Source organism: Cydia strobilella, chromosome 17 (genome assembly GCF_947568885.1).
Source record: "Cydia strobilella chromosome 17, ilCydStro3.1, whole genome shotgun sequence".
NCBI classification, from domain to species: Eukaryota; Metazoa; Arthropoda; class Insecta; order Lepidoptera; family Tortricidae; genus Cydia; species Cydia strobilella.
Window position 1 is genome coordinate 9,218,510 of NC_086057.1, and position 25,627 is coordinate 9,244,136.

Consider the following 25,627-nt stretch of genomic DNA (forward strand, 5'->3'; position numbering starts at 1 on the left):
TTTGTTATTTATAATTTTAACGCATATCAGTGAAAGAACATGGGTCAAAATCATATAAAAATAATTAATGCAAATAAAAAAATCATTTATCCATATTTAAATACATTTTAACGTATTTTTATAAATCTTCATTTTTAGTTTTAAAGTATGTCGATAGATGGCAGTGAATTTACAGTGGTTACAAAATTTACTATGACAGTACCGCTCTATCTTATTATATCCTCATTGATATAACACATTAAATGATGATAAGTTGTTCGTTAAGAAACTGAAGACTATATTAATACAATTAGCTTGTTATAAAATTGAGGATTTTTTTTCTCCAACTACAAATCATTGGCCCAATCATAATTAGGAAATAACAAACTCAATATGAAAACTGACGTTATTTAATAACACGTTAAGCAAGTTATATTAAAGTATGCAAGATTAAAATGTTTACATCTATGTATAATATAATAGGTATCATAATATGTACCTGCTATTGACGTGTAAATGTATCATTTACCAATAAATCATTATTCATTATTCAAAATGCAGGTGCGGACGCAAGAATACCAATTTGTATGTATGTATGTATGTAAACACTTTATTGTACATAAGACAGATTACAAACACAATAAAAGAACAAAAATATATACAATGTACAAAGGCGGACTTATCCCTATAAGGGATCTCTTCCAGAGGGATTTGTGACGCTAGAATGCGCGTTTGGGGCATTATTTTTAATTTAGAGCGCTTGAATGTCGTCACCATAAATCTAAAATTGGTGATTAAATTGTGTAGGTACGTGTGGACGCTAGATCAGATTGACGCCAATTTATTTTCTAATCAAATGGGTCGATTTGATCATCCCGTCTGGACTGGCCTTATGCCGTCAAACACAGCTGACCACCGACACACGGGGCTTTAGTCTTGACCTTGGCTGCATTGATCGAAAATATATACCTACATGTGCTCAGACGGCCGACATGACATCGATGTTACCAAGGTTTCCACAGTTGATCGAACATTGTGCTCGGGTCTACTCAGAAAGGGCCTTAGAAAACGCACTGAAGTGCCAACTAGCCCTTATTCTCTCTGCAATAAGGTTTGGATGATCACATAGATGTCGCTTTACATAAGCCATTACCAGTATAAACTTGTTTAACAAGCCCGTATAAGAGTATGGAGGTCAAACGTTAAATCACCTTAGATTTTTGCACGACATACGTCTTTATCGAGCCGGGTGATACAAATATGGAGGCGCGCGTGCAGTGAATCAGCTCCCCACGTGACTCCAGGTGAGCCGGCCGGTCATTCCCAAAGATTATGGATCACTCGTCTCAACCCAACCAGTTTTAACATCCGTAACAAACATGCGTAATCGCAGATCGCACTTACCGATTAGACTGAAGCAAGTGCCCGGTAAGCGATATAAATGCAAGGCCAGAGCAAAAACAACCGCGGCCATGCTGATAAACAAGTACCTACCCCGCATCAATAATCTTATATAGAAAAGGTAGTAACAGTATACATCCGTATAATCATCATTCATAAAAAAAATGTGGAGGTAAAACACTTTTAGGTAAATAAAATTCATCAATGATCATTGATGCGGTTCCTAGTAAGATTAGAATTGTTTACGATGCGATTCTAAAAACTAACACGCAAAATGTGGGCCAACAGGATAATTTGGCGTAAACACGTGGCCGGATGTAAACATTAACGTAATGTTGTTGTTGAGGTTGACTTCCCTTCAATGAATTTTCTCGGGACTTTTAGCTCCAAAAAACATTCATTCCAGTTATTAAAAATAAAAACTTATACTTCATACACGCTGTGTGTAAGTGTCTAGCGGAAACCGGACGCTCTGAACAATACGATTCCAACCTGATGTAAATACAGTGAAACCTGGATAAGTGGGACCTCGAGAGGCAAGCAAATTTGTCTCACTTAGAGGTATTCCACTTACTCAGAGGGTCTCAGTTAGCCAGGTATAAATATTTTTTGTCTCATTGACAGAGGGTTTCATTAATAGAGGAGCTAGAGGTTGTTTCAGTTATGGGAGGTTCAGCTGGAGGTAGTTAATATGGTATTTTGTAAACATTGTGTATGAGTTGTAATCTTTAACAATAAAAAAGGTAAAATAATCCTTGTCCTTCAGAACGTTGAGTTTTTTTTAAAGTCTATATATATAAATTAATTCCCGAATTTATTTCGAATGATTTTACAAAGGATAGACTTGTATCTTGGACATATTCTATCATTTGATAAAACACACCAGCAGAAGGAGATCCAGCTGGGTTGGGCAGCAATTAATAAATTGGCGGACATCCTGAAACTTGCTAACATTCCACAATGCCTGAAAACTCCTCTTCAACCAATGTGTCCTGCCCACCATGACCTACGGTGCCGAGACTCACCGAAATTAAACTTCAAGAACGAGTAAGGAATGTCGAGATCCGTCGACGCACCAAGGTGCAAGACGTGGGCTGCGTCATTACCAAACTAAAATGGAGTTGGGCGGGATATGTTGCTAGGCAGAGTGATGGCAGGTGGACTAAAATGTTAACGGAGTGGTGGCCGCCTTCGGATGAAAGAAGCCCCTGGCGTCCGTTGGCTCGTTGGGTGGACGACGGACGACATCCGGAAAAATGCGAGTCACTTCTGGATGCGATTAGCTCTGGAGCGGTATTCGACATGCGTTAAGTGACGTTTCGTGTTGAACTTCAGTTGAATGAAAGAAATCGTGTGTTGTCGAATAGGTAAATTTGACATTAGCAATCCACAGTTAGGTGACAACGAAACCAAACCATTTTAAACCGTATAGTAGTAAGAAAACAAAGTTGATTTTTGTTGCATAATTTTTTCAATGAATGACTTTTGGTCGTACCAAATGATACTTTCCACAGTTGATGAACAAATGATTCATTCCACTGTTGAACTGATGTTGAAGCCGAAACTGACAGTTGTGCATCTCGAATAGGGCCCCAGGACCGGGACAAGTGGCGTACTAGAAGAGAGGCCTATGCTCAGCAGTGGGCGATAAAGGGCTGATATGATGAATCAAAGTATTCTACATTTTAAAAGGGCGCTGTTAGAATAGATTAATGTGTCAACGACATGTTGTTGTGCGTGTATAGCACCTTTGTGTAGTGCAACATACAGATATCGCACTACTGAATAACTTACAGAAGTTCCTAGCTAGGCTACTGATAGTCCTTGTCGTAAAAGAAGACAAATTTGACAATTTTGCTAAGAACTGGTGACGGCGGAAGACTACTTAAAACCAAGACACGTGGAGTTTTAAAGCATTCGCCCGGCACCAGCGGTAATGGGCAAATAAATTTTAAATAAACAAATTACTAACATACTCCTTAATCTTACCTAAACCTGATGTCACTCGCAGGAGTTTGGCGTATTCAATTCAACCCTACTCTTTTGTATCTGACATTGTATGAAATAGAATGCAATCTCGTAGTAGGTAATCCAGATAGCTTCGGTGACATCGCGAATTAGGTCTCTAGTTCGAGATCGAATGCGATCGCTTTTCAATTTGTTAATTGACCTTTAGCGGTTGGATTGATAGACCTCGCGATTAATCCAGGATCCGGGACCTCTTATCCGCGACCTATTTCACCTACTCGCACTTATGAAGCTTTTTTAGCACCTTTCCATGATGTCGAAGTCAAATATTTTATTAGCTTTATATTATTAGCTTAAACAATACTTATCACGTGTTTTTTAAGCTTTAGATAAGTTTGCTCTTTCAAGCGGCAACAGACTGCAACCGAGAAAGTGCGCTGTCCCTAAAAGGCAAATAAAACAATGTTGCTACGCGGGAAATATACTTAATCCCTCTGTCATAAACACGGGTACAGTTTTACCTGCAAAAACTCATCGTCATATATACACGAACACGACGGATGTAAACGACAACACAAAAATAGGTACGCCCTTATGGCTCACAAATAAGACTATGTCAGATATTTCTTTTCGTTTCGTCGCTCAAAATATTGCATGTACATACTTTTACTGTACTAGATAAAATAAAACACGCTAAGTGAAACATGGCAAGTTGGAACTTTACACAAGATGGATTATTGTCATCAAAAATGCCTCTACATGAACATTGAGGTATCTATGTACAGTATCAACACCCTTTTACGAGAAGTTTTTCTACGCAATCTTCTTCATTAGAACCAACGCCGGTGTTGGTATGCGCGCCTATCAGTCAAGTGTCTTATTTTCTTTAAGGAATGGCCCGCTTTCCTCGGAATGGAATCTAGATGCGACAGATGGTAGCCCTAGAGCCCTATATACGTCTGTCGGTCATATTTAATTTCTCTTTTGTTGTGTGGCAATAAATGTTTTCTTATTCTTATATTTGAAAGGGAGTAATAATGATCTATAAATTGTATATACAGTAGATGTCAATTACAATGAAAAAATCAACGATGATCACCAGATTTACATCTGTACGTGTACGTTTACGTGTGTACGTTTGGTAAGCCACAATAAAAAAGGAAAAATATACTAACATTTAAGGAGTAATAATGCGTGAGATTCAAATACACTTATTGCCTTATTCTTTTGATGCGGGAAGGTATATAGATTTCATAGACTTAAGGAGCCACTCCGGCGGTGTAACCTTGCTCTTGAGAATGAAGGCAGTAGTTAGCCTTATTTTGGGTCAAAATTACAAGTAGAGTCGACCCCAAATGAAATGAGATAAAGCTACGCAAATAGCTCAACTGATTATAGCGGGTTTCTGAAAGCCTAAGCTCGAATAATTCCAAGATTTTAAACAGTCACAATGTGGTCAATTTTAAAAAGGTAAAAAAAAACAACTAGTAACTGAACAAGTTTGGGAACAAATCAAATTATTTTATTAAATATTTTGATTTGTGTTTTTTTTTTTTTTAAGTAGTCACACTACTATATATAAATTAAAAACTGTAATAGATGTCATATATTAAAGAAAAAGTGACGAAGCCCTCCAGTGGTGAAGGCCGGATCTTTTCTAAGAAGAAGACTAGTTCGGCCTTCACCACTGGAGGGCTTCGTCACTTTTTCTTTAATATATGACATCCATTACAGTTTTTAAACTAGTAACTGTACAATAGTAAGCAAGACCACAAACAAAACTAGTTAATGTGGTGTGAACTAGGAACTGACGGTCTAGTGCTGAATAGACCCACCCATGCAGGCACCCACAGATCTCACATCGCTTCGACAACGATTTCTACGAGATCGCGAACTCCACATATCGCCCACTTCTGTTTATAACTCAAAACGGCAAAAGTGCTTTAGAGAGAGAACTTCCATAAACCTTCTGACTTTAACACGACAAGTTCTATAGTTCTTGGACATACTTATCCGACTTTAAGTGGATGGCTCAATAGTCTAATAAGGTCCGTCTACAATATTGTGCTGATTCAACACATGACGTCACCAATATTAGCAAATCATTACATTAATAGACCGTAAAGACATTTATAGTCTTCCTTATCGAAGTATAGCGAACAGTCTGTCTACTGTTTTTGTAACATAATAACTATGCTAAAGGAATTGTGGATACATTTATGTAGTACTTGTTATGATGAACGAAATTTCCACTATTAATTTCGTGATGCGTAGGTAGTTAAAACTGGGTATAGTGGCTACCAATGACTAACATAATTAGCTATTCCTTCCATGAGTTCCGCGAGACCATAAATTCTGGCCACTCTGTAAGCGACGCCTCAGGCATATTGTTGAGAATTTCGCCAACGCTTTGATATTCATAAAGGCACAAATTAATGGCAGCGTGATTTGCGAAATCCGTGACAACCTGCTGCAAAGCGGGGAGCCTAAACTTTCTTCTTCCAGATGGTTATACGGCCTTTTGGCTTTGGTTTAGTTAGGGGGTGTGATTAATAGCACGTTAAACAATACGTTTTTCCGGAACCACCGTTTGGCAAATAGCTGCGCGATGCGATACCCATTAGTGTAGTTACACTGGGTATAGACAGGCGTCTATTAATGATGCGGTCCGCATCATCTCAAGTAGACATCGAATGGTTAGAAAAGCTGACCATGCAACTCGGAATTCATTAATTAAAAACGGGAGATTCCTTATACAATGCACTGATTTACTTTCACGATTTGTACTCATTATTATTCACAACGACGGGACTTAATTGCGTAAAATAAGTTTTAAATTTACCTCCGACGTTTCGAGGACGGCGTTGTCCCCGTCGAGAGGTGGGCGGTAAAACTCGATAAGTCGTGCTAAATGGTTTTTGAAATTAGAACTATATGTGACGTGCGTAGATCTTATTTAACTGACAAAAATATCTCGAAATATCGGGTTTGACCGCCCATCCCTCGCCGTGTTCTCGGAGAAGACTGGCTAAAGTTGACATCAACATCTTCTAGGCGCGCGAGTTTTGCGAACTACCCGCACTTGGTCTCGTTTATTAACTTGAACGTTTTTCGCACTGAAAGTGATAAGTCTCGTATTAAATTGAAATCGGAAAATAGGTGTTTCTGGATTTCATAATTCTGCGTATTCTGGAGCGTCACGCTCGCCCGACGGACTCGATCGATAGCGATAACGTGACGCAACCGTTCAAACAGTAGATACATGCAAGTTGCACAATCGTAATCCACTCGCGGGCTTCACGCAACTAGCATGACTGTTTACGTGAACACCCACTGAACACGCGATTTGGGATTACTGATGTGCCGGATAACACCCGCAAATTATGTAGGTGTGAATAAAGAGAACGAAATGATATGTTTTCTTATTTCATTACAAAACATTGCAAAAACCGTTTGTTTTTCCAAGCCTAATTACCACAGTTTAATAATTTAAATTGTAATAAATGTTATACGTTCACAACCGATTCGCAAAATCTGTTTTACTCTAGGGCACCAGTACCAGTTACCAGTAATTCCATGAAACTGATAATTTTTGGTAGAATATGAACTCTATTCCTTAAGAATTTCTTAAACAAATAGGGACTCTCCCAATGCTCCCACAGCAACGAGACGTAACTAGAGTTAGACCAAGAAAAGTTTGCAACGATTTTGATAGCATACGCAGTGCAAGTGTTATTTTAAACGTCAAACTTCTATGAAATTATGACGTATAAATAACGCTTGCACTGCGCGTGTTATCAAAATCGTTGCAAACTTATCTTGGTCTATCTCTAGGTGAGATTCAAATGTTCGTGAAATTTCGCCAGAAACGACGTGCACTTTACTGCAAAGTTAACGTTCATATGCTGGATATGCTATGCTTAAAATTCACGAGTCACTGCATTCTACCGCGTTTGTCTCAAAAATTCTGTTTATGACGGAAACTTTTGATATCCAATTTTAAATAAGTTTATAGTTTAGAATCAACCAGAAGCGAGCATTTCAATATTGTGGCTTGTTTCGGTTTTAAACGTTAAAAATGCAGTATTTTGGATAAAACAAATAATGCAGCATTGTTTCTCAAACCGCAACGCGCGGTATGTTCCATCAAAGCCTTTATCTTTGATCTCCAACACCAAACGAAACTCGGCAACTTCCTAACAAGCTTATACATTATTCAAACATTCTGCTTTATTTACTTAATATATCCATATTTCAATACGCTTTGAATTATAATAAAAATCAAATTGATTTTATGATAATCGTGTCGTCAAAATGAAACATAATAAGTAATTGCGCTGTTGCCCAACTGTCACCGTTGGTATTAATAGCGACAGTCGAGGTGTCCGTAAATACCCAACTCGCTCTTGTGTCGATGGCATGTCAATTTTCACGTGACAAAGTACGTGACGCCTCGATCCTAAGTATCATACGAGACGAGTGAGAACATAACACCATGTGATGGAAATCATACGGTCTTTTTATCGTTTATCGACATTATGGTTCCCAGTCTGTATTCCTTGACAATCGATCAAACTAGATATATTAAAGGTAGTGTTAGAGTTGTGATATTGCTGAACTATTTAATGCGTCTTTATTCCTCCTGTCAATGGTTAATTTGTCATAAACTTACTTAACTTTTCCATACAATTACTGCTTTTACATATGAGGAATTTAAGTCATTTGTCTGTTTTGTGAAATGGCCATGTACAAGTACATACTTAATTATTGTATTGTCCCTAAGTATCTGACACACCGTACCCGTATGTGATGTCAGTGGAAGATTTCCCACATTTTTAGCATTGTTTGCTACTTCAATCGACGTCCTTACATGCTGTATGTATTATTATTCATGAGTCAGCTAGGGACGCCCACGTCTCAAGGCAATAAGCCTGTTTACTCATACATTGTGTTTTTTACTGGCCGATCGTGTCTGCACCCATTACGTAAATGGTGTAACAACCTGAGGTCTACTTATGTGTACGTAACGTGGGCTCAATTGAATATTCATAATATATTTAAGAATTGAAACAGAGCCCACGTTACGTATTCGTAAAAGATGTGTTAATGTTTTAAGTATCATGCTAATTTAAAAATTTGCTATTCTTGTGCATGTATGTAAGTTAATTAATTTAAAACTCCCACCCCAAGAAGACTTAGTTTCCCAGGTATTTCAATGTTATATTCCAAGTAAAGGCTAGATGACATAAACATAGCTAGGTGCTCTACATTTCGTAAATTTAACACTGTGATAATCGATATAAAAGTCGCTTTAGGGACCTCATATTATTGTCACTGTGATAAGGTAAGACACGAAATGGTACTGACATTAAATTCGTTGACCGTTCCATCCTAGACCTTTTCTAAGCAATTTTGTATTCACATACAAATAATAAATTTTATTAACCAAAAAAAAAGCAGCTTCGTCACATTACAAAAAGCTCATTATTTTGTATATGTCAATAAAGCTGATTGCCGATTAGTTATTTATAGCAGGCGCGCTGTTTTAATATTTACCCGACAAATGCCCGACAATGTTTACGACGACCTTTCGCTTAAGAATAACACATTATTGGTTTATTTCAAATCGTCAGCGTTTAAATCACTGTTTGTTGTTTTAGATATTAGTCATTAAAGCACGTGACAAATATGCGACGTACGAGTGTTACCAGTTATTATACGTTACCCTGTATGGCTACTGGTTTTGCCTTCTGATTGTCCAGACGATGTGAAGATATGATTAATGATTCAAAGAGCACAAAAAACCGACCTCCGGTTTAGAAAAAAAACGACAAAGCAGCAAAAACTCAACAAGGTGTCATTACTCGCGTTGCAAAACAACATAACGACAACTACACCTACGTTTTTCGAACAACTTATAAACACTCGAGTTTTTATATTTGACGGTAAGAATGTACTCTATCTTTACTTGTACAGTCAGGTGCAGAAGTGGCTAAGCGTGTCATGTGTCGAAAATTACACACGCTCTTATTCTCATAACAACAAACTTATGTACAAATCATTTTAAACATTTCTCCCACTTACCTTCTTGTGTTTTTGACTGTATGTATGGCTCATGTTTTTCACGGGTAATGTAGGAACGAACATTTGTTGAAAACGAGGCGTAATTCCATTTAAAGTTGTAATGAACTCCGTAGGTGCGATAAATAAAATTGAATCAAAGATTACATTTCTAAGAGAATGTGTTGTAATTGTAATAGGTAACTACTTGAGGTTAATATGTTCTTTGGCAATGAGTAATTCATATCAGAGATAGAACTCATACCGCTCAATGAGGATGATATGATATGACAGAATGGATGATATGCGGTTATTCGTCAAGCCGAGAAGCGATCGTACTATACTTTGTCCCTTGTCAATAGATGTATAGACATCAACATATTACTGGATCCCTTATTTCAGTACTGGCTTATTGAAAGCTGACAGTGGTACACATATTTCAGTACTGAATATTTTAATATTTGTTAAATATTGAATACTAAAATATGTGCTTATTTGGCATCTCTTATTAGAGCACCATTAGTTATATTAATTACTTTGACTTTCTGTCGTTGTTTTAAATGTCGAAGAGGATTGTTACACAGTATCCCTACAGTACCAACTCTAGCAAAGCAGCCGATAAATAAATGATGTACATATCTCCAAGCGCTGTTTCGCTAGACTCGCTAGAGCAGGGGACCGATATTAGCAATGAGAAGCCTGGAGGACGATCTGATAGCGTGACACAAATACGCGGCAGCGGCAGTGCGTGACGAGAGAAATAACCCGGGCAGCCAGTTACGATCACATGGCGTTTGAAGCAAAAAATACCACTTAGCCGGTTGTCAACGACGATTGGTCAATTAACAAACAATGTCATATACTTACACGGACGGATCAAAGGTTTTTAAAGGGACCAGAGAGGACCGATTTAATAATAAATTTTGTTTTTTATCTGACGCATCGTAATTGCATTTTATGCCAGTAGCAGCTTAAGTGCTGCCGTTATGTTACGTTTTTGATAATAATGACACAATTGCATTACGCTATAAGCCATCTAATACTATAATGGAAATCTATTTAAAATTTACATATGATATTCAAAATCATATAAATAACAAAAATCATATAGATAACCGGCCTTCAGACTTTATTTGGGTATGTTATCTTTGTTGTTATTACAAATAAACATGCCGCTGCTGAGTTATGTCAATGTTATTGATAACTGGCGTTTGCGCGTCGGCGTCGCAGAAAAGTAATAATGCGTATTGCACCAAAACAATATCTGCTGTCAGTTTACCTTAGATAAGTCTCAGCTGTTGCCTATCGATCGGAAATGTTCACAATACACAAGCCCGGTTAGCACCGTCAATATAGACACTGCACTGCACTGGCCAGCAACAACACCTAATAATAACACGATCCAATCCACCTGTTAGCTGCGCGCGGCGAACTGATACTGGTAAATTCAACGCAATAGTCGCAGTGTGACGTTGTCGGTCAATTTAAACGTATTAACGTAGCGTATTACGGAACGTAGCGATACACGTGCGGTCACGGTGCGCGCGAGGGCTCGACTGACGTAGGTAGTAGGGCGCGGGCCGGGCGGCGCTACGGGCCGTAGCCCGCCCGAGCTACGGGTTCACACTTCAGAGCCTCTACGACCACTTTCTTGTTTTGTTTCATGCACTATGAAAACACTTGGGCTTTCTTTTTTCTAACTTCATGGCTTAGAGCGGAAACTGCTTTATTCATCATCATCATCATCATGTCAGCCGATAGACGTCCACTGCTGGACATAGGCCTCCCCCAAGGCTCGCACTCCGACCGATCCTGTGCCGCTCGCATCCACCGAATTCCCGCGACCTTCACTGCTTTTTATTACGTCTATAATAATGCTGATTAAAACATAATGAAACAAGAGTTTGCTATGGCTCCTAAAATATAAAATATGATGTACTTAGCTAGTATTCTGTTACAATCTATAAAAAAATATTATGATAACAATGTATTTTCTTAAACCGACGTAGTTATAAATAAGTTTACTAATTTAATTGTATGCTTTCCACTGATTCCAAGAGGTTGCTACCTTTGAACTCATTAGGCATAACAAACTAACTACATAGTACCTAGTATGTCTGACTGCGAAGAATGCGAAGATGAACCCTAACAGTAAAATAGTAACGCCACTTTATATAGGCAAACGAAGCCATCATGGCAACTATTTAAAGTATTCTAAACGTGCCCTGCGACAATTTTCGAGAAAACTCTCAAACAAAGTAATTTCCCATCTACCTTCGTATATGCTTAGAATTCTCCAAGCTCCCCGTCTCATAAATATGCAAAGGTTAAATCTAGCGTTACAACAAATCTCGCTCCTTCATTTAATAGAACTTTTTCAGACAGAATCACTCGTTTAGCAAATTGCAAATTGTAACTACAAATAGATCGAGATAATGGATGGATTGAATACATGAATTTTATTTTTATATTGAATGACGAAAGTCGTTAAACTCATAAACTATGTTTACTCAAAGGAATACAGACCGGGAGGCCAATTCGAACGTACATTTGCTGAAAAATGATGTCCATTTGCTATCAATATTGCGTGCATTCCACTTGTACATGTCTGTACATGTAATGGCGCGAGCGAGACGCACGAGCGAATGATAACAAAATGACATCATTTGGATATCAAAATGTAAATGTGTTTGAAATGGCCTCCGGGGTTCATAAAAATTGTGTATTCTCAAACTAGTCGGCAACGCGCAATGACGAGTCAATAAGGTACGCTTACCAGTGGTAAGCGTATAGTTGGTCTAACCAAATTGTCAGTAAATAAGAACAAAAACACTATACTCATCCTTTTCTTTTGGGTGCTAGTACTAGTGTAAGACAAAGATAGTATGATTCTCTCTGTCTATGTTTGAAATGAGACAGTCCTTTGACAAACTATAGTTATTTACCAAGTGTTTTATGTTATTAAATGTGTTAAATTTGGTAACTTAAAAACAAGGTAGGTATTACCTACCGCTGTTTTTCTTTTGACAATCCCAAGTGTGTCCGATCACAGACTTTAATTGTTGATCTATTTAGAGTTCAATTTGGTTGTCAATAGTAACGCTATGAAAATCCTAAATGGTTCAACAATTAAAGTCCGTGACTGTACAAAGCATCATTAGGTACCTACCAATCATACAAAATATCTTAAATATCCATTCATTAAAATTGAAACTGAGGTACCGAGATATAAACCAGATTGCACTCCACTATTTTCTACTAGCAAATACGTGAGTATGAGAGAGACAAAAGCTTTAATTTTGACGCATAGGCGACAATGCTACAGGTGCAACGGCGCGCTGCGAAATCCGAATTTGAAATTAGACTATTTATCTCCATCTCTCTTACTTGATTTATGCAAGAGCGATAGAGATGGAATTAGAGGGCTCAGATTCCGCGGTTATAGCCCAGAACTACAGCAAACATTAATTGCGCTACAATTAAAACGCAGCCGACTGAAAAGCACTCCCCTGAATAATACTCGATTGAAACTAGTGCCGTGCGCGTGCCGCATTAAACATTTAATTTCCTATGAACCTGTTGTGTTGTTGATGTTGTTCTGGGAACGCTGTTTTCGCGGAAAAATTATTACGAAGCGAACGGGTTTATAGAAAACACTGGACTAACGAATTTCATTGGAAATTGTCGGATGCGTACATTCCACCAAAGCAGAAAAAATATTAGTAACTTATTTTTTTATAATACATTTCGACCATTACTAATAATTCCTTCGTCTATTGCTTTGAAAAAAAAGAGCTTTGGAACCCTTATATTATCCCTACTTCCCAGCAGCCCGGCGTCAGATAAATAGTTGCATACCCAACAATGAGGGTCTTCAGACTGTGTTATGTCCGAAAAATCATAAGATCGGTCCAACCGTAGTTAGTCGTCGACAAAACGAGCAACACGTAAACTTACGTATACGTGACGTGACTCTGGCTTTCTTTACCGTCTGTAATCTCTTCACGCTTAAACCGCTGAACCGATTTAGCGGAAATTTAGCACGCAGGTAGCTCGAGTCCCGGGATGGATGGACATAGGATAATGTTTATTACGGAAAGCGGAAATTCAGTAAGCAGGTAGCTCGAGTCCCGGGATGGATGGACATAGGATAATGTTTATTACGGAAAGCGGAAATTTAGTAAAGCAGGTAGCTCGAGTCCCGGGATGGATGGACATAGGATAATGTTTATTACGGAAAGCGGAAATTTAGTAAGCAGGTAGCTCGAGTCCTGGGATGGATGGACATAGGATAATGTTTATTACGGAAAGCGGAAATTTAGTAAGCAGGTAGCTCGAGTCCTGGGATGGATGGACATAGGATAATGTTTATTACGGAAAGCGCAAATTTAGTAAGCAGGTAGCTCGAGTCCCGGGATGGATGGACATAGGATAAAGTTTATTACGGAAAGCTGTATCTTTATAAGCATTTAAACTAAGACTACAGCACCACAAACTAAAAATTTCGGAATGATGATATATTTCGAATTATTTTATACTCCAAATGTAGGACTCAGTTGTGTTATTGGGTAACGACTTCGTATTGTTAAGATTGCCCAATTATTAGAAATGATATAATTAACAATGAACAAAAAAATACCGGTTTCGTTCCCAATACAAAAAGTATCTCTTATAAAGGATGTTTATTGTAGCTGTAATTAATTCTGACCTCGGGCTGTAGCGATCCGAAGTTATTCAGTTAACCAAGTCGGAACTCCCGAGTTGCAAAACTCACAAGACGGTATAGTGCAACATAGGCAACGTGGGGGCCAGGCAATTAAAGTTACAATGCTTGTTGCAGTTGTTTGGTAATTTATAACTACTAACGTAGGCTCGCGATTTCGTTCGAGATGTATATTATACAGAATTAAGTATATTTGAAATATCAAGGTTGATGTGCTTTCATCGGTTTAGGCATTGTCTGTCAAAAGATAAATTGAGAGAAATGTGATTAAAATCGTAACTCAGTCAGCATGATTCAGTTATTTCAGTTACACAACCCAAGAATAGCGGCAGCACTATTTTTTCACTACAAGAGATCTATGACCATCCAACCCAGAGAGGAAATGGGACGGTATACTTAGGATTTTTCTTCCCGGAAAAACTGGGAGTTACTGTAATATGATATTCCGAAAGCCTTCCGCACTTAGCGAAAATTTCGTAGAAGTCTCAGAACCTCACGTTAAAAGTTGCACGCCTGAATCTATTAAAAGACCGCGACAATCGGGAATCCAACTAAATGAGGAGGAAAGTAACTAAAATTAGATAGAATAATAATTTACTTGGAAATTCTCTACCCAGTGGAGAATCAAGTTTTCATCAAAATGTTGCAGAAGTGTGGTTTACTAGTACTGAAAACTTTTTTAAGTCAATTCTTCTTGCCAAGCTCGCAAACAAACATCGTAAAGTTCACAAATCGGGCCCCCCAGCAAAAGGCATAAACTCATAAAAGTGCTATACACGGGGGATTATCCCCGCAAACTAAAGCTACAGGCATTTCCAATGCAGAAATACGACTATAAAAGTTACGCGTACAATAAGTTTTCTGTGCCAAAGCGGGATCTGGTTTATTTTAGTACCTAAACCTTCGGACATCTACAATAAAGCAGACACTTCAAATTGTGTTTTGATGCAAAACAGAGCTTTGTGGCAAAATTGGAGCCGTCGACCGACACAATGAAGTTAAATAAGCTCGCCGACTATAAGCGATTTAAAACGAAAAGATTTTACAAAATTTCTGTTCCCTCAGTTTCAGTTTTTTGGAAGCCTTATCCCCTGCTTTATTACAATTAGGTGTATTAACTTTGACTTGTTGTGCCCTCCCTTTACAAATGAAAGCTATATAGCTTACGTTCTTCATTGCAATAGAAGCAAAAGCAACTTGAAAACTACTCAGGGTACGTAGACGTCGAAAATCGTTAACGCTCCGTAGCGAAGGAAACTGTCTCTGTCGCACTAATATGGAAAAGTGATAAAGAGAGATAACTACGCTACGCTACGGAGCGTAAACGATTGGCATCTTGTCTACGCACCCTGTGCTTTCTGTACTTTACACTGCTTTCTGCATTAACCATGAAAAACAATCCGGTTGTTTAAATATATACTCGTAATATTTACGCAACCCAACTTGTTAATTTAAAGTGCGAGGATGAGAATCATATCGATAAATATTGACGATGATGCTGTGGAAATAATTTTGTTTACAACCTCACGTTATAAGCATTTTTGAACGTCACGATGTTTTTAGTTACGTTATTACACAACTGCAGCAAATAAATTAAGTAGGTAAAAATGAAAATCTAATAAACAAAAGATTTTCAGCTTTTCCCATCTTGGAATTTGACTACACTATTCCTATTAAACTTCCTACAAAAAGAATATCCGCAGCGCTCCGTTTAGTCCCCGTCTCGTGATAGCGTATAGCGTTACCAGCACGAGGTAATGTTGATTGCACAAAGTCAGATTCGTAAAATTCAGTGCCGGCCGGGGCATTTGAACAAGCCGCATGCTGCGGATCTAACAAGATAATCGTGCTTATAGTTAGATCGCTGCTGTTTCGATGTCTCACAACTTAAAATTTGATCAAGCCGTTGTTTTACGAATGCAACGCTGAACTGTAGTGGCGTGTGGTGTCGGGTCCATGGCAGAGAGAACAGAACAGATAAGGGTAATCAAATACCTGCTTATACAAAGTGTAATGAGATCAGAATATGAACTTATTACCGAGTGACAATAAGAATTCTAGAATTATTAATTTATTTATGAGGTGTCCCACTGCTTGGGGAAAGTCATTTTTCTCCGCCTATCCTTATCCTGAGAAGTTTCCTACCAAAAATAGCATAAAAGAAAATAAAAACAATGTTAAGTAAAATAGCACGGCAATTTCGCTACAGGCCGTCCTTCAGCTATTCCAATTGTCTGTTAAAAATAAACAGTAAAAATTGTGTGTTCATACTTTGACCTCGCACAAAAGAGGTGTTTAACTACCTTGACTCGCACGAGTAAGTATTTGGGCGCCCACCGCCCTAGATCCGGCCCTGGCGGATGTAAACCACGGAAAAGTGTGAGCCGGCACGTCCGCGCTCCACTTCGCGGTGTTTTGTGCGCTGCGCGCTACGATTGTTTCTATTCATGTTTCGGTTTCACAGTTGTAAGGACTTTTGGTATAACACGGGATTTATACGACGTTAAATTAAACAAGTGTTGATGGTACAGTAATAAGCTTGCAGCCGCCGTTTAATATGTATGAGGGCGACAGCAATTTTGGATCTGTATCACGGTAATTGATTCATTGCAATATGGTGATATACCCGTATTGGACGTTGACTGTACTGTACCCATCACAACCCTGTTTGATACATGTTTTATTAGGTGTTGAAAACTATACCTATTGGCTATTTGTTTTATGCAACAAGGCCTTGTGCAAATCACACTTTGAGAACGAGGCTCATGGGTGGATTACATAGGGAGAGTAAAGGATTACTAGCTACAAATGTTAATGTCAAGTTCAAGTTTCCGATTGAAACCACGAGGTGGCCGACCGTTCCTTCCAATAGACTCCATCCGATTGCCGTAACGTAAAGCAATAGGATCACGAAAAACTTCACCGAATATTAATACCACTGATAATTTATGAATGAGTATTTCTCCGAAAATGCGGGTTTTCCCCCAGTGGTCGGTGTCGGACAATGTAAGTGCGACTACTGGGCGGTAGCCAACTTTTTTTCTACATTGAAAAGAAGTCGGGTCAAATATGGATTCAATAAATTAAAACATTATAATCATGTTTTTATCCGAATGGAATAAGAGAAGGGAGTCTGTTTTTCGACAGAAATATAATATGTATTACGAGTATGTATGTGAATAGCTCGGTTTATAGACCGGTCGATTAATTTTTAATATTCAATGTGTTTCACACATTTCAATATAAAGTACATAACTTTGAGCAAGCTGATAATTTAACAACGTGCCGTAATCTTAAAGGGATAAGTTCGCCTTTGTACATCTTATTATTTGTACCATGTAATTTTTAATATGTATATTCGTACAATAAAGAGTTTACTACTACTACTACTACTTAATCGACTAATTAAATGTTAATACATTTTAAATTCGCACTAAGACCCAAGCTGTCCAAAACCTTTTTTTTCCAATTCTTCGCCCTTTTAAAACCTAGACAAGTGGCATAGCGTGTCAAGCCAAGTTCAAAATCGTTTTCAACAAAAACCTGTTCCCTAAAGTCGCAAATGTACAAGAAACAATAACCTATTAAGACATGAATCATTATCATTAGACATTAATATTGCTTGACTTTAAAAGGCTAAATGCCAAGTATTTGCGTCGTACACAACAAGAAACATTTCTAGAATCTTCAGCGCAATACGAATGAAATTTTATTAGACTTCAATAAGATTTCCCATCGAGGCCAGGCCCTGACCGGGTTAGGAATTTGCGCCAACTTTAAAACGTTTTCTCTTAGCGTCAACTGCACTGCGAAAACTAACTTCCCTCAGTTCACCCTCGGAGATTCTACCGACCCAATTTTTGTACTATCCGGTTGACCTTGTTTTAACTTGAGATGGGCCGAATATTCGGTAATTATTCGGTATTCCGTATGTTCGGCAAGTTCTCCAATGTTAGTTAAAGTCGGCAAATGTTTTATTATGTTTCTTGTTGTTACACACACTGTTAAAGTTCCTCCAGGAATTTTCAAGTACTCTCTTCCATCATATTACGTTTTCCCGTTGTCAATTTAAAACACATTATGAGACGCATGAGACGTATGTTGCATCCATAGGATGTTTTGATTATTTCGAGGACGAGAGTGGTAACTTGTAAGCTTGCCTTTGACCTGTTTATTTCTACGGAATCGCCTAGGAAGCGAATGTCTTTAGCTGCTAATGTAATTGAAGCGTTTTCTAAAAGGTTTTTTTTTTTTTTTTTTAATTTATTGAATAAGGAAGCAAATTACAGTTTTTTAGATCATTACAAGACCCATCGTAGGCAAAACCTTATGGAGGTTTGTGTGCCGATGGGGAGTTCGAGAATAACATAGAGAAAAACAATATTATATCCTATATCTTATCATATATCCTATATCATCATAAATATGATTCTTAGTATACATAGCTTGTGTCGTTAGTTTTTAATAAGTGCATTTTAACGACTTTTTTTATATGTTTACCATTTAAATATTTAGCACAAACAACTTCTGGCAGATCATTCAATATTTTAGGTAATATATACTGTATGTGTACAGTCTAGTTCCATATATGTTGTTATATTTGGGTATACAATATTTGTTTTGGTTCTGTAGACTTCTTAGTTTTGTACATCTTTTGTGTTCTTTTAGTTTAGTAACATGGTGATATTCTTCTGTTAGTATGGCTAGTTTACACATATTTTGAACTGGGAGTAAATTACAGTATTTGAAAAGTTGGGAATAGTCTGTTTCGTACTTCTTTTTGATATGCTTAGGTACAAGTGTCTTCAATAATCTTATTTGTAAGTTATATATTTTTTCTATATATGTTTTATAGGTTTTACCATAAGTACTCAGAGCGTAACCGATCACAGAGTCAGCAAGGGCTAAGTACAACATACGTAGGGTTTTGTACGGTAACTTATATCTTAATGTTGACATTTTACTTAGGATGGCTCTCAACTTATCGCACACATAATTAATGTGCGGTCCCCAGTTGAATCTGTGGTCGATTATTAACCCAAGGTACATGTGCTCTGTGACCACTTCAATTTTTTCACAGTTACACGTTGTGATATTATGCTGGTGCAGGCAGCTATGTTGGTGTGCAAATACAGTAATATTATGAGTAGTTTTATTGTGAGCTGAACGAATATGCATTATCTTGGTCTTTTGGGCGTTAATTACTAAACCGACATCGTGCGCCCATTTGCAGAGGGTGTTAAAGTTGGATTGCATTATGCGTTCTGCGGCAGCTATGTCACGGTCGGCTGTGATAATGCATGTGTCGTCCGCGAACTGATAGACAGAGCCCTCAGTTATTATGTTGCACATATCATTAACATATAGCAGGTATTCCGTTGGTAATATACCTATACTTTGTAAGAATGATTCAGATCAACGAAATAATTCGGCCGAATATTGGTTTCGGTAAGATCTGAACCGAATATTCGGTTCAGATCTTACCGAATCTTCTATATAGACAGCACCCTGAGTTGGAAGACTGAAATAAGCCGTAAAGTTACTGGTTCTTTACACGCCCTTAACAGACTCAAACAGTTTTTACCCGTTAAAACCAAAATATTATTAGCACGGACATTAATTTTGCCCATAATTGACTACGGGGATGTGTGTTATACGGACTTAAATGAAGAGCTCTTGAACAAATTAGATCGCTTACTAAATAATTGCATTCGGTTTATTTTCTGTCTCCGTAAATACGACCATGTTTCTTTTTTCCGCTCTAAACTTGGATGGTTTCCTATACGAGTTCGTCGCAACATTCGCATGCTTTGCAGCCTTTTTTCTGTCATTAATGATCCTCGATCCCCCGAATATTTAAAAGCTTTCTTCAACTACTATGTTGTTTCTCGTGTCCGTCAACTTCGCTCTACTGGCAACCTTTCTTTATCTTTAAAATCTCACCGAACAGGTTACATGTCCAATTCATTCTCCATTCAGGTAGCTCGCCTTTGGAACAGTCTCCCTGTTAAAATTAAACAGTCTCCAAATAGATTTGCTTTTAAAAAAGCTTTAAGTGAGTACTTTGCTGGCAGAATGGCAAATTCTTAGCGTCTCTATTTTGTTAGTTTCATCTGATTTCTTATGTATGTGTATGTATATGTATCTTTATATGATTATATATATATATAATAGAATAGAATAGAAATAATTTATTCGTTAGCACACACAAATAGAAAATTATATTAATAAGGATATATATATATATATATATGTATACATATATTTTTTTAAATTATATATGTATGTATTATACCTATGTATTATTTATATTACTTGTATTTCGCGGCGTTAAAAGGGCATATTTGGGACGTTAGGTGGGGCGGAGGCCGATCGGACGTCCCAGGTATCGCTGGGGCGATGCTGTTGGAGTAGATTTGAGCGATCTCCATGCCGATAACTGGCGGGAGATGGCACAGGATCGAGACGACTTGCGTACACTCGTGTCGGAGGCCAAGACTCATTTTGGGTCGCTGCGCCATTAAGTAAGTAAGTATGTATTTGTTTAGTTGTATGAGTTGTGTAAAATACCTACTTTGTTTTTGTAATTACAACGTGATGTTGCACCGCCTACAAATTATCTGCTTTGCCCGAAGGTTGACTGGTAGAGAATGCGTTGTAGCATTAAGTCCGCCTTTTGTACATTTGTATTTTCTTTTGTGCAATAAAGATTAAATAAATAAATAAAAATATTCTCTCCATATTCTCCGCAAACTCCGTATTCGGCCCATCTCTTAACTATCAAAGTGCCACAAATATCGGATAGGTAAAAGTAGGGATGTTATACGTGTCATAATTTATCAAGCCTCCATACCAGTCAGTAACTCTAGGTATTATTATAATACTACGCCATTTCATATCGAAATTATAATTTATAATTTCGATATAAAATGGCTTAGTATGGTTTACCATCATAATACCATAATTTCGGCATCCCTGTGCAATAACTTCTACGTTAGTACTTAGTGTTTATATAGCATTACTGGATAAAGTTTCGATCTCTCAAAGGATGGCATGATATACTGCAAAACCATCGTTTTTCTCATTTTATCTCTAAGCAAGATTTACATCGAGCTCCACATGATATCTCCGCCGAAGTTTATCCATTTCACCGCCATTCGTCATATTCGTCGTAAATATAACATGACGCCAATATTTTGGACACTGCCGATCCAATATAAATCTTACTTGTATTGAAAGCTTGAAGGCTACTATGGACCGGACGGCTTCACCCGTATATGCTGTGTCTTGGCGCATCGGACACAACCACCAAGTACGCCTATTTAGGTGTTATTTGCGTTAAAAAAGGCAAATTGGAAAATCGAATAAAAATGGCCGGTGATTGAGTCTATCTAGTAGGCAAGAAATGAACAAGAAAGGAGGTTAAAATCTGTCAATGACTTAAAAAATTATAATTCAGAGCGCTTGAAAAAAACGGCTCTAAATGAATTTGTTGTCTTTAATTTTATGGTTTACGCTATCCGTCATACAGTGTTTTTTTTTTAATAATCCCCCCACCAAAAGACATGTTTGAGCCTAATTCGCCGATACGATATCGCGGACGCGGGACTCGGAAATAAATACTATTAGTTAAATAAGCAAAAAAGTGATACCCATTTGCAAAAGAGATCAACCATAAACAATGACATTTTAGACACTGTACCTGTATACCCAATGGCCCATCTAGAAACAAGACCTTGGCCATCTGTTCAGCCTCGTTTAAACCAATCAATCACCGCCACGTTTTCAAACGTTAGAAAGGTTTTTTTAACAGAATTTCGATAATGCAATCTCCATGCAATATTAGGGGCTTTAGGGGTTAACTAATTACATGTCACCCTACAGAAATAGGTTCTCGCTAGATGGCACGGTCGTGTGACCGTGCCATCTAGCGAGAGCCTATTTCTGGTTGAAACGGAGCTACCTCCCGATTGCGTAGCTTGACGGATACACGGCAGATGGCGCTATTACGAAAAATAAACGCGTCTCGTTAGCGAACGATATGGACACTGGGCCTTATTTTTTGGTTTTTATGGAGGTACTCTACGTCTGGTCTGTGTTACTAATTCTGCTACCCTAACCTAATATTGCCTTGTCCTTGACTTGTCGCCAACAGAAAAGACAAATATCTGACCCAAATCTGACCTAATATCTGTATAGGCCAACCACGATATTTACGAGCCACTTGTTACAACAAACACGTTTTATTGGCACTTTAGTTAACTAATGTTCGGGGACATGCGTGGGGAATGAGATTGGAACATTCAGCAGGTTACTGCAGGAACTTTCGCCTGGTAATTAGTTATTTATGTACTTGGGAAGTAATTTTGTAAGACACGTGTATACGAGCAGCGACTTTATGGCAGTATATTATGTGGCTGATACGGGAAACATTGAAAATGTTTACGCCAACCTGAATACATCGTTTTCAACATTATGCATTCCGTAAGCGTCTGATTAGTCTATGGTTATCCACGTAAGTCACCTTTTAACACTGCACTATTGAAATAGACAAGTCCTGTCATTATTAGTATTACGTTGTCACGATGATAACCACAACCATTATATTAGCACTGTTTAGTTCTTACGATCCTCACTTGGTAAAGTAACACCACTGAATTAATATGGCGGGTAAACTACCCTATTGTAGGCATTCACTAATGGTTGGCACCTTCACCCTTATTTAAGGCAGCAGCGGTTACTTTCCTTCACAATTAGGTGCCAATGGCAGCACCAATCTTAGAGTACCAGTGATTACCTACATTGTGGCACATTTGAAAAAGTATACAAATTAAAATGTAAATGTAGTGTTGTGTTCCTGCCGGTGAGTAAGGTTGCCAGAGAGTTCAACGAGGGTGCAGTGTTAGGGTCGGCAACGCGCATGTAACTCTTTTGGAGTTGCAGGCGTACATAGGCTACGGAGACTGCTTAACATCAGGCGGGTCGTATGCTTGTTTGCCACCAACTTAGTATTAAAAAAAACTACTGTTTAAATTAAGTTAACCTTTTTATATTGACAGTCCAGCTTGCATTTCAAGGTGCAATAAAGGAATGAACAGGTTCACAGTGGAAGGGTTCCATAAGGTCTTGCGGAAATGTACACATTTCGAGGAGATCAGGATATAAACAGGGAGCGGTCTTCAGGGAACAGGCGGAGGTCCGAGCTGAAATTATACAATTTGTTTTATTTACGTAATATACTTATACTAAAGTATACGTGATATACGTCCAAAATTTTGCTTATGCTTAATTTCAGTGATGTAGGTCAAATTTCAATTGCACGATTTTATTATAGACATACAAACACCCGATAGGTGCTAATAAAAAGTAAACGCATAGGCAAGTGAGCCAGTTAACGATGCAGCATGCTTAACACGTTCGTGGACGGTAAGTGAGGCCAAACAAAAGACTACGCGAATGCTATAGCATCCGCGTCCGCGAATGTGTTAATGTTATTATTGTTATTTTACGGGAAGGGGATAATTTGACGGTTGATATAGGTTTTCGTTCGTAATATCGCTTAACTCCAAACTCGGGTAAATCCATCTGTCAGATTATGCGAATTTGGTATTAAGAAAAGGTAATAGGGTAGATATTTGCTGAGGGTCGAATGGATTTACCCGAGTTTGAAGTTAAGCAACACATATATGTTACGGGTGATGTTAGAAGGTTAATTGAGTCGCTTCACTTTAAACTCGGATAAATCCAAGTGTCAGATTTTGCGATTTTGGCATTAGGGAAAGGTGATAGGGTGGATATTTCTTAAGAGGGTCGAATGCATTTATCCGAGTTTGAAGTTAAGCGACTCAATTAAACTCAAGTTTACCCTGGTATAACTAGTATTACCCGAGCCTTTGGATAAAAGTCCGAAAATTTAAACATCATTAATCTGTATTCGGCGTTTACTCGTACACACCTAGGTCTACTCAACACTGGCTGGGTAATGTTAGGTGTTGCATCATCATTTCTGACATTACTCTCCCAAGATGTATAAGGGGAAAAGGCCGAATCAAGATTAAAAGTTGTTTTAATTTTCGGGCTTTACCCAAAAGGCTGGGGTAATGCTAATAACCTTAAGTATTAACTTTGGTTGCTACAAAGTATTTGACGCTGAGTGTACACAGTTATACGTTATATGTATGTCATAACAGTTACGTGGCGTGCACTTATAATGAATCGTCATAACCTCTAATAGCGGCCATACAAGAAAAATTGGCAGGCAAATTAGACTGTTAAAAAAATATTATCTGGGGGACATATAAATACTCTAAAATGCGCGTTTTCCCAGAGATAAGACCTAAATCGATTTTTCGACCCCGAAAACCCCCATACCAATAGCAAATTTTATCGAAATCGTTAGAGCTGTTTCCGAGATCCCCGATATATATACAAGAATTGCTCGTTTAAAGGCATAAGCATATGGAAGAAATTACACAAAATTGAACCCTATCACTTTTAAACAAAGTTCAAAATCACTACTGTAGAAACATGTCCCTATTCCATTAGTAATGTGACTGACCTTAAGCATGGTGAGGATCTTCTGCGACAGGTCGTAGTCGAAGTTGGTGTACTTGGAGTCGGTCATGTCGTAGATGAACACCAGCCCCGCGCGCTGCGTCTCCGCGCTCTGCAGCGCCACGTCCAGCTGGTACACCACGCCCTGGGACCAACAGATACATAACATCTCAACTAAGGTGGTTAGCGTACTACGAACTATTTCCTACATTGACTCCCCCTCCTGCTCCTATCTTTATCGCACGCGCATAATTATTAGTACATTGTGCAACATAGGGCGTAAGTTAACTATTGCAAACGAGAGTATAGTTTAATCGCGACGGCTTGCCGGAGCGATTTATAGACTCTAGTTTGCAATATTATTACGCCCCGAGTTACACACAATGTTTTTCATTACACTTGCGATACAAAAATTAAGAATAAAGACAAAAAACTGTTAATTACAATACTAGAAACTTCATAACTCCCTAAGGAAAACGCTTTTTCTATAGTTGCAATTCTATGCGTGCAATTCCACATTTACTGAGCGAGTGTGATGAAATAGTACATTTCGATGCTAGTGCGGAAAGTACTACATTACTTCACAAGTACCGAGATATACTCGGGACGAGTGAAGAATGACATTTCCGCACGTGTATCGAATGACGTTTTTTAATACAGTTGCGAAAAAATAAGAAATCAACAAATAAGGAATTCGAAACTTTTATATTATTAATTCTGTGACATCATTGACATTGACATTATGAAGAAGTGTTTTTTAGCTTTTATTCGACTAGAATGAATTTTGTTATTATTATTGAACCAACATCTAAGACAGAAACAATTGTAAATATAAAACATTGTACTATTATTACCTAAATGTCGTTATTTACGATTATTTGTGTATCGTATATTTATAAAAACAATATCGAATGTTGTCTTTGGAAACTTACAACATTCTTG

The 25,627-nt window shown here is 37.9% G+C and overlaps 1 protein-coding gene across 1 annotated transcript in view; it reads right to left on the bottom strand.

The window, feature by feature from the left end:
* Positions 1 to 25,627, bottom strand: part of LOC134748982 (tyrosine-protein phosphatase non-receptor type 9-like) — a 119,631-nt gene that overhangs the window by 69,510 nt on the left and 24,494 nt on the right. Inside the window, exon 4 of the mRNA XM_063683855.1 lies at positions 24,690 to 24,830. Within this exon, the coding sequence (XP_063539925.1) occupies positions 24,690 to 24,830 (141 nt within the window). The remainder of the gene's footprint in view (positions 1 to 24,689; positions 24,831 to 25,627) is intronic.